This window comes from Ahaetulla prasina, chromosome 9 (assembly GCF_028640845.1).
Source record: "Ahaetulla prasina isolate Xishuangbanna chromosome 9, ASM2864084v1, whole genome shotgun sequence".
NCBI lineage: Eukaryota > Metazoa > Chordata > Lepidosauria > Squamata > Colubridae > Ahaetulla > Ahaetulla prasina.
In genome coordinates this window covers 4,608,188-4,623,353 of record NC_080547.1, presented here as the reverse complement: position 1 = coordinate 4,623,353, position 15,166 = coordinate 4,608,188, and the positions used below count along the sequence as shown (strand labels likewise).

General features: G+C 45.2%; 1 protein-coding gene across 7 annotated transcripts in view; it reads right to left on the bottom strand.

The window, feature by feature from the left end:
* The window catches only part of PPP3CC (protein phosphatase 3 catalytic subunit gamma), an 84,427-nt gene that overhangs the window by 12,423 nt on the left and 56,838 nt on the right, over nucleotides 1-15,166 (bottom strand). For 4 of the 7 annotated variants that reach the window (XM_058194757.1, XM_058194762.1, XM_058194761.1 and 1 more), the window contains exons 5-11: nucleotides 14,584-14,729; nucleotides 13,173-13,312; nucleotides 12,198-12,275; nucleotides 12,015-12,109; nucleotides 6,526-6,651; nucleotides 2,125-2,202; nucleotides 955-981 (exon numbers count right to left, since the gene is read on the bottom strand). In XM_058194757.1, the coding sequence (XP_058050740.1) occupies nucleotides 955-981; nucleotides 2,125-2,202; nucleotides 6,526-6,651; nucleotides 12,015-12,109; nucleotides 12,198-12,275; nucleotides 13,173-13,312; nucleotides 14,584-14,729 (690 nt within the window). The remainder of the gene's footprint in view (nucleotides 1-954; nucleotides 982-2,124; nucleotides 2,203-6,525; nucleotides 6,652-12,014; nucleotides 12,110-12,197; nucleotides 12,276-13,172; nucleotides 13,313-14,583; nucleotides 14,730-15,166) is intronic. The other 3 variants (XM_058194759.1, XM_058194764.1, XM_058194760.1) reach the window with 1 other exon arrangement.

Sequence of the window (15,166 nt, the reverse complement as noted above, 5' to 3'; positions counted from 1 at the left end):
TCTACTTGATTCTAGGAAAGAGAAACCAGATTACAAATTTACAGCTAAAAATCGCATTAGTCGGTTACGGAAAAAGTCACGATCAGAATGGAAAGGATAGCAAGTGACGGACAAGGCGACACACAGGAGAAGTCCAAAAGGGGGAGGAGAAATGACCACAGGAAGAAATATGCCAAGTGTTATTTCAGAGCAGCAGACCTCTCTGGCTTCCCACCAGTGGGTCTGACCACACAACACAGGGGAAGTAACATGAATGACTCAGCCAGAGAGACACAGCTGGGCAAGGCGAGGAACACAATGACAAGACCGAGTGAAGGTGAGAAGGATCCCGGGCTGGGCTTGCAGAAGGGAAAGCGGTCATTACAAGCACTCTCTTCGGATGCAGAAAAGGGATGGCTAGAACTTTTGCGGCCTCGTTCAAGCCCCGGTTTAACGTCTTAGGGCTAAGCCCACTCCCTTTTACTACACAGACCAAACATGGATCAAAAAGAATGGAGACTTGGGGTGGGGGTGGGGGAAGAGACGGGGTTCGACTACAAGCTGAATGGCAGATACATCTACTCTGGAACCGAGATCTAATTTTTGCTTGTTGGTTATGATGACCCAACTAGGCATTAAGAACAGGACAAGCCAAAACTGGAGATCTGACATGCACCAATGGACCCAGCCATGCATAAGGTGGCTGCATTCAAAAGTCAAGAGAAATGTGACCCCCACCGCACACCGTTCATGTTCCCGGAGGAACAAACCAAGGTTAAAAAAAAAGAAAAGAAAAGAAGAAACAACAAAACAAACGCAACCACGTTCATGTTAAAACTGAAGGGGGGGGAGGGGGAGAGAGAAGGGAAAATGGCAAAACTGTCCAACTAGTCAGCTATTCAAAAAATCCACTCCAAGGAAATCTGGTGGCACAGGCAGTGAGAATTAAGCTTTTAGCAAATTCTAGCTGGGTACCTTTCGGATAGCTTGAAATGTAGTTATCTTCAGGGAGAAGAGACACCAAGTATACAAGGAGATGAAGATAGAGATAGAAGAAACAAATTTAATTTCCATGGGAGGGAGTGAAGAACATTTTTAAAAAAAACCCGCAATGGGGCAAGGAAGGAGTTTTCTTTTGCACTTCTGCTCATCTAGTTAAGTCTTCCTCTCTTTTACTAAAAAAAAACCTTATTCGCCAAACTCTGCTCTGGACGGCAATCAACTTGACTTCTGCTTTTCACACGTTATCACGTTAAGTATTACTAAGGGCTCAAAAAATGAGGTTGATTTTATTCTTGAAGCGTACGCAGAAATGGCGGAACTAAAAAAGGCACTGCTTCCACAATCTTTTTCATCTGTTAACAGCATTCAAACTAGACGGCAGACGATGTTTATGTTCCCAACGAAATATTTTCGGGGTTACACGAGGCTATCAAGTGCTCCCAATTGTATTTTGGAAGAGCCAAAACAAGTTCCCAGAACAACCCACAATATTGCCAGGCATGCAACTTAACACACGTATTTTGCTTAAATTGTTTTAGGCATTGATAGGATTGTCTTCACGAACTGCAAACTTCATGGTCCCATCCTGCCCAAGATACTTCTGGAGTTAAGCTGGGTTTTTGGTGGGTTTTTTTTTTTAAAAGCACATAAAAGATGGCTGCAGGTGATAAGTACCCTTTACCTTAAATATGACATTGACTGGACCAGATGTTGATGACTAACTGATCGAGTCAACTTCATTCACAACTCCGTCAACTTCTCCTGGAAACAGGAATGGGAGCAATGCACGGGAAGAGCAGAGAGCATTCAAGCTTTCTACCTTGATCAAACTTCTTCTGTTTAAGTCTCCCTTTCAGTTTTCACAATGTTGATACAAAGAGCAAGCTGATAGGTCAAAGATAAAGCCACGATAGTAGAGTGGTGGATGGGGAGAAGGGGTTAGTAGTTCTTTATGCCCAAAGAAATAACTGCCTGTAAACCAGCTGAAGATAGATAAAGCAAGCTTAACTTATGAATGAAAAAAAAAAATGGCAACAAAACGGTGCTAAGAAAAAGGCTGCGTATTCAATATTAGAATCCCACTCTCTCCGGATTTACTTGAAACTACCCAAGACCCTGAAAATGTTACAAAAGGGCCGTTACCGTCCAATATTTCATCTCCGTCTGAAATCAGCTCATCATCCGAGCAGATGTTGAGAATGTTCACCAGCATCTCTGTAACTGCAGGAAGTAGAGAGAAAAAGTGATGAAGCGGCAACATCAAACGGTTGTTTGCGTCCCTCTTGGGATACGACATAGAACCCATCATGCTCTATCAGGATATGACAGCCCGAGACCTTCTGCAGCAAAGGTACACGCTGCCCAATGGGGACACCTCCTGGAGACCTTCCCCCCTGGTCACCGCTGCCCTCCAGGGGAAGCTGGTCATTCTGGACGGCCTTCACCGAGTCAACCCAGGCACGCTAGCCGTCCTCCAGAGGTTGATTCACGACACAGAGAGATCACCCTTTACGATGGTACCCGGTTGTTGAGGGAAGACAGATACCGGAAGCTACAGGAAGAACTTCAGATCTCAGCTGAGGAATTAGAACAAAGGGCTATTTTTCCCATCCATCCCTCCTTCAGAGTAATCGCTCTGGCAGAACCGCCTCCTGTCGGAAGTACCACTCAGCAGTGGTTGGGCCCCGAGCTCTTTTTGTTTAAAAAAGTTTTATTTTAACATTCTTATCCAATAACATATTTAATGTACCATCATATACAATTAATCGGATCTGCCCGGTCACCACCCCCTTCCTTTTACTCTCCTTCTCTACCTTCTTCTACTTTCCACAACCATCCTCCCCCTCTCTTATCTACATCCTCTCCTCCTTCCTCCCTACTCCTTTCTTCTCCCTCTTCTATCCCTCTTCCTTCCTTTCCTCTTCCTCCTCTTCTCTTTCCTACCTCCTTCTCTCTTCTACTTCCTTCTTTCCCATCATTCTGAAGTGGTAGCCAGGCAGCTCCGATCTTACATTAATTATACATCTTCAATCATCTTTGTACAATAGCTCTTAACGCTATTCCTGTTCCATTATATGAAGCCGCTGAGCAAGAACCAAGAAATTAAAGTTATTAAAGAGATGGCTCCGAATGTGGCCCGTGCCTCGGCCGAGAAGCTGCTGAAGTTAACCCACAAGCTTCGCGAGACCAACGATCCCACCGCGCAATCTCTGGCCGCCTCCTTATCTACCCGCCAGCTTTTGAGAATCTGTCGGCGTCTCTCTCACTACCCAGATGAGAGCCTCCACCACGCTATCCACAAAGCTTGTCTTTCTAGGTTTTTACCTAGGTCCCAAAGTTCTTTGCTTGCCTACTAAGGCAGGGGTCAGCAATGTGGCTTTTGCACTCCTCTGCTGTGGCTCCCTGTCACTCAAAATATGCATCACAACTGCCAATGTGTGACACCCGCCGACATGCAATTTATCGAGTTTTTCAACCCCTGCGCGGTAGGCCAACCATGGATGAATCCAAGAAAAGAAAATTTTCAGAAGAAAACAGAATGTTTAATTTCAACTACATATGCTAGTTTTGTGGCCGCTCAAGAAATAGTCAGGCACGGGAACAGTTTTGTGGCTCCCGGTGTTTTCTTTTCTGTGGGAAATGGGTCCAAATGGCTCTTTAAATGTTGAAGGTTGCCGACCCCTGTACTAACGTATAGAATTCTTTATTGGCTAAGTGTGATGAGACACACAAGGAATTTGTCTCCGGTGCATAAGCTCTCAACGTACATACAACAATAGTGATAGATCCTTATCACAGTCACTGTAAAAAATACATTCATCATAAAACATTAGATACAATACTTAGTGTTAGTCATGGGTACTAAAGAAGCAATCAACACAAATCATACTAGGATACTAAGTAAATAAATATAAAGTAGCTTTAATATTAATGAAAAGAATAATCCATCTGATCTGCTTGGGCTAAGTGGGATTGTATACATAATCAGTCCGCCCAAGGGGAGCTCAGGGGGACCCAGACAACGCTTTTAGATGAAGCCTCCTCGCTTCTCCTAATGGAGCAGCCTTCTAGTGCAGGGGTCTCCAACCTTGGTCCCTTTAAGACTTGTGGACTTCAACTCCCAGACTCCCTCAGCCAGCAAAGCTGGCTGAGGAACTCTGGGAGTTGAAGTCCACAAGTCTTAAAGGGACCAAGGTTGGAGACCCCTGTTCTAGTGGGAGTGAGATCAGCAACAGCTCCGATTATTTCAAAAAGCGATTCCAAATCGAGTTATTCCGTAAGGCCTTTTCAAAGCTGGCATCATCTCCCGTGGATGATGTCAATGGCCGGCTGAATGACGATTAAATCCGTTTTAACTTTTTAAAAGTTGTAGATTTATTAGGCTTTTATCTAATAAATTGTTGTTGTTGTTTTTGCATATTATTATGGTCATAACCCACCAGGAATGTTTTGGACTTGGGGATACATAATTAAGTCACTACGGTAGAAGACGGAAGCCACGTTCTTTCTGAACAAATAAAATGACTGTTCGAAATTGAATTGCATTCACGGCAGTGGTGAAATTCAATATTTTTTTTTACTACCGGTTCTGTGGGTGTGGCTTGGTGGGCGTGGCTTGGTGGGGTGTGGCTGGGGAAGGGTACTGCAAAATCTTGATTCCCACCCCACTCCAGGGGAAGGATACTGCAAAATCCCCATTCCCACCCCACTCTGGGGCCAGCCAGAGGTGGTGTTTGCCGGTTCGCTGAACTACTCAAAACTTTCTGCTACCGGTTCTCCAGAACCTGCTGGATTTCACCCCTGATTCACGGTGTAGGAAGCAAGCGATATAATCTGCTAGTTCAGAGGCAGAAGCCATCTGTGAGCCAGGCACCAAGCTCTTGGATCATGATCGCATGACCGTTTGGACGCGGGGATGGCTGGAGCTCCGAGGAACAGTCCTAAGCTCTTCTCATTCAGCACTGTCCAAACTTTGATTGAATTGCTGAGTGTTCTGACCCAGCTCCCCAAACACGACAAACCCTCCTCAGTTAACTCAAAGATTCCTTTGTTAGGAGCTCCAGCAGCCCCAGCAAAAAGTCTCTCTCACACAGCAGGCTAACAAGTCCGTCTGGCTGGAAGATGAACAGTTGTCTGCCACATCTATTCCTCTCTGCCCCTTGCCTTTTATCCCCAGAGCTAGAGTGGGGCTTTGCTAGCAGTGGTGGCTCTTCCGTCCCAAGGGCTGGCCCACAGATTTCCACTGCTCTCCTCTCCTCTGCCTTCTGTGCATATGCGCGTCAGGCACTGGACTCAGCTGTTCCTCCTCTTCTTCATCAGCCACCTCCAAACCTGGGGGCTGCTGACGCTCCATCTGAGACCTGATGGACAGCCCAGTCTCCGCCTCTCTCTCTCTCTCTCTCTCTCTCCCCCAGCTCCAGTCCCTCTTCCCCCTCGGAGCTCTCAGGCTGCCTTGATGCGGACCCTGACTCCCACGTCTCCTCCTCCTCCTCTGATTCGGCTGCTGGAGGGGCCGGCGGCCAACAGGCCACAACACCGAGCAACTGGTTGTAATCAGGGACTGCTAGTTATTTTTAAGTTGGACTGAACGCACTACAACATTTGATTTTCCTTTCATCTCATCTACCAGAAGATGCAATTGGGCAACTCCAGTACAGTGCTTGGTGGCACTCCTTAAACATAACGTGCTCCAGGATCTCTGTTAGGTGATGTTATTCCTGAAGTTAAGGTCTTCCTTGTGTTTCTCACAGGTTGTGGGCTTCTGAACTACAGGTGGCTTTAATTGAACTGGCAATTAAAGAAATTCTGTAAGTTTTAGAGCTGTGGAGAGTTTTAAGGATATTGAAAGCGGCAGCCAATTGTAGAGGCTTGTCTTTAAAGGCTCTACATTTGGCTGCCACTTTCAATATCCTTAAAGACTGGCATAAGGCTTTGCAATGGTTATTACTCTTTCAAGTCCCGTAATCCCCACAGAAGTGCATTCTCTCTCTCGCACACAGATGAGGGACTAAGGATAAGCTGTAGTAATACTTCCAATGTCTGTTATACGACTTTTAGGAATCAGAGCCAAGTCTATGGAACGAAGACTAAATTAGCTCCAGAAAAAAAGGGTATTTTAGGGAAAAACCAGCAAGAAAAGGATAATTTAAACAAATAAGCTTTGACTATCGAAGAACGGAGGCCTCTAAGGATTGTGTCTACTTTCTCAAGACAGAAATATTTAATCACAACTGCCATCATCTATTTCCCAGAACTAACAGAAAATGCCGATTTTGTTCAATAGCGCTTTTCAATCTGTTACAAATTTAGTCTAAATGTCCCACTACAGTAATGCTAGCCAGTAGCCTGTTTATTTTTTTTAAAAGGTTAAGTTGCACTGAAAACCAGATTTTGCATAGTTTCATCAAAATAGAGTGCCTTAGTGAGCAACAGAAGGCTCGGGATCTACATCTAGCCCAGGCTAACAAATCCTATTGTTCCAGAGGAATTTTTCCTTCACTTCTTGGTTGACCCTTTTACTGCTGGCGAGTGTTCATCCCTTACCCTTTTCTCCTACAAAAGGCAGAGACCATGTGAAAACATCCATGAAATTTGGAAGCCAGTATGGGTGCGGAGAGCAGTTGAATTGTCTGATATTCATGACGTTGTTTTCGTATTTTAAAACAGCAGCTGGAAAGAAAACAAAACAAGATGAGTGCTGATCCTGTCCGAGATTTACAGAACTCCGAAAATACAGTTCTGTGGTTAGGTAAGATATCTATTAAACAAAAGGAAACATGCCACCTCAGACAAAAAATGTTTTTTAAAAAATTATCTTTGCTAGAGGCCAACTGCTAAAGACTGAAAAGAAGACGAGCAATGCCACGTCCAAACGTATTTTAATGCTCTCTGATAGGAGCACTGGCCTTACATGCTCTCTTCTTCTAACCTACGGGTGTCAAACTCGCCGCCTCACGTTGCTGTCACAATACATCTCGTAACGTTTTCCCCATTCGTGGAGTTGGGGTGGGCGTGGCCTGCGCATGACGCACCCGGCCTGTGGGTGCTGTGACCCAGGCCCAAGTAGGTAGTAGGAAACTCAGTCAGTGTAAAAACAAAGAAACTTTATTAGAACAGCTGAGAATGAACTCATTCTCAGCGTAGTCCAACTAAATTAAAGCAAATTCCTCCCAACACAAATTCCTCAGTCCTATCACCAACCTTGGTCCAATTAGGCAAACTGCCAAAGGCCTTTCTTGGCAAAAGTTCAGAAGACGCCGATACGAAACAAATGCAACAAGACAAACCTATCAACGCTGTTTTCCTGGCAAAGAGCCCAAACACCATTGCTGGTCTGTTTTAAGCCTTATGGGAGGGGCCAATCATCTCTTGGCCTTACTCCCGAGTCGTCCTCTTTGCTTGAGCTGCTCTTGCCTTCTGGCAGCTCTCCTCATGCGTGCGCTAGGAACAGGCTCCTCCTGTTCCTCTGCCTCACCACTGTCAGCCTCTGGAGGCTCTGGAGTCCGCACATCATTCCCCGATGGCCCTGTCCCAGATGCAGAGCCCTCATCAGGGCCTTCCCCAGCCTCCATGACTGGCCCATGTTCTTCCTCAGCCTCATCGCTGTCTGACTCCGTTGCCAGCTCCGCAGGCTGCTGGCGGACCACAACAGTGGGCCTCCAATTTGACACCCCTGTTCTAACCTGACTGCAAGGAATCATTAGCTTCATTTTTCAGGGGCGGAGGTTAAATGTAACCCTTGACTTACAACGGTTCATTTAGTGATGGTTTGAAGTTACAATGACACTGAAAATGTGACGTATGACCGTATTTCACGCTTACGGCCGTTAGCAGCCATCCCCATGGTCACATGATCAAAATTCAAACTCTTGGCAACTGACTCATATTTATGACGGTTGCAGTGTCCTGGGGTCACGTGATCCCCTTTGGTGACTTTCTGACAATGGGGGAAGCCAGATTCACTTAACACCTGGATGACTAACTTAAAGAACTGCCGTGATTCACCTAACAATGGTGGTCGGAAAGGTCATAAAATGGGGAAAAATTCACTTCACACGTTTCACTCAGCAACAGAAACGGGTTCAGTTGTGGTCGAGGACTACCTGTACTTTATATCCGAAGTAGAAATAACAGAGGTAGTTTCCAATGATAAGTTTTACAAGACAGGTCATTCAGATCAACTGAATATATTACCAACTATCGTATTTTTCGGAGTATAAGTTTTCCCCCCGGAGTATAAACCTTAGTTTTTGGGGAAGAAAATAAGAAAAAAGCTGTTTGGCAGGTGGATTGGCTTCCTGGAAGTTGGAAGCAGGAAAACTGGCCTCTAAAATTCAGAGGTGAATTTTAGCAACAGGTTCCTTGGTTGTGAGCTATGTGCCTTGCTTTTTTTTTTTTTTTTTTTGCTTTTTTTTCCTGCCTCTGAAACTCCTTTTCAGAAAAAACTTTTTTCTGTCTCTGAAAGCCTCCGAAACAGTCTCAGACAAAAAGCCTCTGAAGCTCTGTTTGGGGGCTTCTGAAGCTCTGTTTGGGGGCTTCTTTTCTGAAGCTCTGTTTGGAGGCTTCTTTTCTGAAACTCTGTTTGGGGGCTTTTTTTCTGAAGCTCTGTTTGGGGGCTTTTTTTCTGAAGCTCTGTTTGGGGGCTTTTTTTCTGAAGCTCTGTTTGGGGGCTTCTTTTCTGAAACTCTGTTTGGGGGCTTCTTTTCTGAAGCTCTGTTTGGGGGCTTCTTATCTGAAGCTCTGTTTGGAAGCTTTTTTTCTGAAGTTTCATTTCTGATGCTTTTTTCAGCCTCTGAAATCTCCATTTGAGAAGCTGGGCGGGGCTACATAAGACGCACCCAGATTTTCACCCTCTTTTTTGGGGGAAAAAGGTGCGTCTTATACTCCAAAAAATACGGTAATTCTTAGTTCAGACACAGTAAGTCATAACTAGTTGAACAGCAAAAGAACTGATTTCTATCTCTTTATGGCCCATTAGAGGATAGGGACGCAGAAATATCAAAACCATGAACCCCAAATTTAAAACTGCCTCTGGATAAGGAGACGTACTTCCATAGGAACAGCATCCAACCGATTCTGACATTCAGTTAATATTTGTTAATCAGATTTGCTTTCCACCTGTTCCAAAGAATTCAGAGGTGTTTTTTAGTTTTTTTTTTAAACTGTCCTCACATCACCTCATTGTAAAATGAGGCTACTTGTATAATGTCGGCCAAGTGTTAGCAAACAACTCCCTCTTCCATGGTCTAAAACCTTCCTGTGGTTACATAAATTCTGCATATGGTCAGGAGAACTGGGAACGAAACCCCATCCCAAAACATCAAATTTGGTTCATTCAGCATGACAGGAAAAGTCAAATGGGGCAGCAAGGAGGAGGCAAGTTCACAAATATTGCAGACCAAGCTCAGGATCAGAGAAGATTGCTGTCCAGTTGGAACAAAAAGCACCCGAGTGAAACTACTTAGGGAAAAACTATTTAGCTTTGCTGGCTGAGGAACTCTGGGAGTTGAAGTCCACAAGTCTTAAAGCTGCCAAGGTTGGAGACCCCTGTCCAGGGGTGAAATCTAAAAATTTTCCCTATTGGTTCTGTGGGCGTGGCTTAACTGGTGGGTGTGGCTTGGTGGTCAGGTGATCCGGTGGGCATGGCCAATAATAATAAATAATAAAAATAATAAAGTATACAAAACTTGGGAGCGCACCGGTCTACCTTCTTTAAAAATAGAGGCACCGGTCTACTAATTGCCTTTTTTTGAAAGCGCACCAGTCTATCTTCTTTAAAAATAGAGGCACCGGTCTACTAATTACCTTTTTTGGGGAGCGCCCCGGTCTACCTTCTTTAAAAATAGAGGCACCGGTCTACTAGTCGCCTACAGCGCTGATCAGCGCCACGACAGTCATTTAAGGCTGTTTGCAGCTATATCACCACCAAGAGCTTCAGGGACAGAGAAGAGGAACAGTGAGGTGTGGGCGGGGGGGGGGCGATATTTTTGCTACCGGTTCTCCGAATTACCCGCCCCCCATCACTACCGGATCGCACAATCCGGTCTGAACCAGGAGCATTTCACCCCTGCCCCTGTCCTAAATAGTTAGGCTTAGGGTAATCGAAGCTGGCTGTTGAACTCTGGGAGTTGAAGTCCACAAGTCTTAAAGTTGCCAAAATTGGAGACCTCTGATTTAGGAGGAACATTTCTTTCCAATTCCAAATGACAAGAGAAAAAGGCAGCTTCTTCATAACTGCAGATGGTCCTCAACTTGCGACCAGAACTGACCCCAACATTTTCTTCTTCTTCTGTTGCTAAGCAAGACATTTGTTAAATGAGTTTTCCCCATTTTTATGGCATTTCTTGACATGGTTGTTAACTGAATCGCGGTTAGTTAACCTGATAGCTATGTTAATCTGGCTTCCCCATTGACTTCGCTGATCAGGAGGTTGCAAAAGGGGATTGCATGACCCACTGCAACCGACATAAGTATGAGTCAGTGGCCAAGAGGCTGAATTTTGACCACGGGGATACTGCTAACGGTCGTAAGTCTGAAAAAAGGGTCACCAGTCACTTTTTTTTAGAGCCGTTGTAACTTGGAACAGTCACTAAATGAAGTGTTGTAAGTCAAGGGACTTCCATTATTCCATTCTCCTCTTCCATGATAGTCTTAAGGCCGGGGAGAATTCCAACAATGGGAAAAGAGGAAGAAGAAACAAACCAAATGAGCCGTCCTTTTATACTTTTCTAATATACAGGGACGCGGTGGCTCAGGGGCTAGGACGTTGACCTTGTCGATTGAAAGGTTGGCAGCTCAGCGGTTCGAATCCCTAGTGCTGCCGCGTAACGGGGTGAGCTCCTGTTACTTGTCCCAGCTTCTGCCAACCTAGCAGTTTCGAAAGCACGTAAAAATGCAAGTAGAAAAATAGGGACCACCTTTGGTGGGAAGGTCACAGCGTTCCGTGCGCCTTTGGCATTGAGTCATGCCGGCCACATGACCATGGAGACGTCTTCGGACAGCGCTGGCTCTTCGGCTTTGAAATGGAGATGAGCACCGCCCCCTAGAGTCGGGTACAACTAGCACGTATGTGCGAGGGAAACCTTTACCTTTACCTTAATATACAGTAGTGGCCAAAATTGTGGAAACCTTTTGGGAAAAGTGTATTTTCTAAAACTAGCTTATAACACCACTTTTTTTGGAGTAGTACCATAAAAATTATATATCAATGGAAAGATAATTTAATCAAGAATGTCATGCAATAACTTTTATGGAGGATTTGCTAGTAGAATAGAAGTTACAGGATAAAGAAAAGTGAAACACGTAGAAAAAACAAGATATACAAAAATTATCACCATGTCAATTAATGCTTAGTTGGGCAACCTTTAGCATGAATGACAGCCTCACTGGAGAAGAGCCTAATGCTGGGAAAGATTGAGGGCAAAGAAGAAGGGGACGACAGAGAACGAGGTGGCTGGATGGAGTCACTGAAGCAGTCGGCATGAGCTTAAATGGACTCCAGAGAATAGTAGAGGACAGGAAGGCCTGGGGGAATGTGGTCCATGGGGTCGCAATGGGTCGGACACGACCCTGCAACTAACAACAACAAATGGCCTTACAACGTCTTCCCATGGAGTGAACCAAGTCTTTGAGTTCTGCAGCTGTTATAACGTGAAACCAAAGACTGAATGATGGCTTCTATTAACTGGGTTTTATTGCTGGGTCGCTTCTGACTAACAAGTTTCTTTAGTCGGCGCCATCCATTTTCAATTGGGTGAAGGTCTGGGCTATCCCAGGCAGTGGAATATGATTATCTTGAAACTTCCCCTAAAAAAGTGGTGTTATTAGCCATCAAACCTCAAAAATGCAATTTTCCCAAAAGGTTTCCACAATTTCGGCCACTACTGTAGAAGGAACACATGGTCACCACATTCCCAGCCAAACCAACCAACCAACCAAACAAAAAAACCAAGTAAAGATATTGTCCTTTTTTTAAAAAAAGAAATTTACAATAATCCAACTTGGGCACCCCTCACATACATTCAAGAGCTTACCCTTGTTATTATAGACGTCTAGGTAATTTGGTGCGGAAAAGATGGTGATGAGCGATGGAAAACCTGTGGTTTGGCTCTTTCTATACATTCGGTACCTGTAAAAAACAGAAAAGGCTGAGCAGGCGGCGATTATAAAACACCTAAACAAAAGAAGTTGTTAACCGTAACTTGTTATGAACCTACCCAGCATCCTGGGCTTCGTGTGCTCGAATCACGGATAACAAATTATTGTTTTGCAAAAATTCACAAATTGCAGGGTAACTGAAAGATAAAAAGGTTTTAGAGATGTGTTAGAATGTGCCGAAATAACCAATTATCTTTAATGAGAAGCTACCTGTGATTTGACACATATGGGCTTTATCACGCAGCACTTCAGATCAAAATGTTCCTGGATGAAATGTCAAACAAATTCTGGGAAAGTTAAGAGGGGTGGGGGCACCGCAAAAGAAACACAAACCAACCGTTTTTGAACCTCTGGTGCTTCATCTGAAGTATCGTTCTCAAATTCTCGATATAAGAGCAAGGTCTGTTTGTGAATGATCACTTACCAGAAGGTAAGTAACCAGTTCTTCATTATTTTCTCTGATTTATATATGGATGATTGAACTTTATCCAGAAGCAAAGAATTTAGACTGTGTGGAGAACAATTCAGTTGCGCCAAATGCTGCATTCTAGTGGATTATAATATAATGACTGACAAGTGTTGACAGTTATGACCAGTTTGCCATTCCTCAAACGTCCAAAAAAGTGACATTCCTCACAGAAATATTGAATGACCCTAAAGGCTGACTGGATAGGGCAGAGGTCGGCAACCTGTGGCTCTGGAGCCGCATGTGGCTCTTTCATCCCTCTGCTGTGGCTCCCTGTCACCAATCGGCTCTACAATTGATAGGGCTTTCGATTAGGACAGGTAGAAGGAAAAGGACGCCACACTAGGAGGAGACTCTATGGTGGGGTAAGCGGACTTCCGGTCGGCTCCAGAATTGAACGGGGGGCTTCTGGTTAGGAACTTTGTGGCTTTTTTGAGTGTTTAAGGTTGCCGACCCCTGGGATAGGGTCCCCTAATGTGGCTGAGTTCCGAAAACCCAAAGGAGTGAGCCCTGCGGCCTCATGCCGTTCCCTTTTCAGTTTAGAAACGTCGTTTGAACACTGCCTTACCTGTAGAAATAGGAGCAACCTCGAACAGTGTTGTGAGTGAAGTGTTCCAGGGTCTTCTCATTGCCATAATCTTCTGATGGATCAGACCACAGTAGGTCGCACATTGGACCAAAGGCTGGAGGCTCCTTAAACCTGTCTAACTGAAAGACAAATACACACCCGGAAAAAAAAAAAAGACAATTGTGAATGCAAATCTGTAAGACAAGAAGAACATATTATGAAGACATGCAGAACAGGCCAGGGGCAGAAAAGGTATCTATGAAATAGCACAGTCTATTATTGACAGAGTTCCCCGACCTTTCCGGCTTTGTGGATGGAGGGGTAGGGGGAAAAAGGAGAGGGGATGGTTTCACGCAAGCGGCGTGCACGCAGCTGCATCTGTGTGAACAGCAGGCACATGCGCCTGACACTCGTGCAAATGGCGCACACATGCCCATGTTTGCCCGTTGCTCATGCAAAGGGGGATGCGTGTACACGCTCGCCCCCCTGGCTTCGGGCAGCCTGGCTTTAAGTAGCTCACGGCCCAGTAGTGGACTGTAGCCCAGGGGTTGGGGACCCCTGCATTCTGAGGTATTTTTGAAAAAAAAAATCTGTTCTCGATACCATGTTCCATGAGAGGAATATCTACCCCATGGAAAGTAGGCTTAAGCAATGGAAAGTCACTTTAAAGACCATATTCTTCAGAGTATAAGGCACGCTTTTTCCCCCTCCTGAAAGAAGCTGAAAAATTGGGTGCGTCTTATACTCTAAATGTAACCCCACGCGGTACCCAAATTGGCTACGTGAAACAGCTGCTGACTTCTCTTACCCCTTCCGCGTTTTGCCTGCTTTAGTCACTGGAGCTCCCTCCGAGGATCAGCTGTGCTTTTGAAGCTGTTTTTCAGCCCCAATGCCAATGAAGCGATCTTCCGTGCTTTGCCTGCTTTTCTAATTGCTGCTGCCTCCGACCATCAGCTGTGCTTTAGAAGCACAGCCCCAACCTCAAAACCAGCGTGCGAGCTAATGTGCTGGGACTAGCCAGATGAATACTTGGTAGGCAGAATTCTCTCCCCCTCCCTATTTTCCTCCCCAAAAATTAAGGTGCGTCTTATACTCCGGTGCGTCTTATACTCCGAAAAATACAGGTAAAACCAAAGGAAAACTCGTCCGCTTAATAGGTTCTCTGAAAGGGTTAAAAATAAATTCCTTTTCAAAATGGTCCCTTCAGCATTGAGGGAGAAGACGTGGCCACTGATTACACGGTGAATTGTGATATAATCTCATCTATGAGTTTTAGGGAGCTTCAAAAGAAAAGTTTGAATTTCTGGACCGGTAATTCTGCAAAAAGCCTGCGAGTAAAACCCAGTCAAAGGTTGTAAAAATACCCATTTAATGGGCTGAAGGGTGGAAAGAGAGAAGAAAGGCCACTTACTCTCCTAATGTCGTCTAGGCATGTGATTTCAGGAGACAGCCCTCCGTGCACGCACAGAAACTGTTGATTCAAGAGAGCCGCGAGAGGAAGACAGTCAAATGTATCCATGCACGCATCATATACCCGCTCTGAGTATTTGATTCGACCTGCAGCAAGCAGAAGTGAAGGGGGGGGGGAAAATGCAGCTGTTATAAAAGCTGCAGATTTGCAAAGTTTCGGCATAGGCAACAGCTGATCTACAGACCAAAAGGCTTCTTCGGGGCTAAAGCTGGAAACATAACTGTTGTGGCCTGTCGCCTGCCAGCCCCCTCATCAGCTGAATCAGATGAGGAGGCGGCATGGGAGTCAAGGTCAGCATCAAGGAAACCTGACAGCTCTGAGGGGGAAGAGGGATTGGAGCTGGCAGAAAGAGAGAGAGAGGGAGAGAGAGAGAGAGAGAGGCGGAGCCTGGGCTGTCCATCAGCCCTCAGATGGAGAGTCAACAGTCCCCAAGTCTGGAGGTGGCTGAGGAGGAAGAGGAGGAATAGCTGCGTCCAGTGCCTGATGCGTGTATGTACAGTTAGCAGAGGAGAGGAGAGCAGTG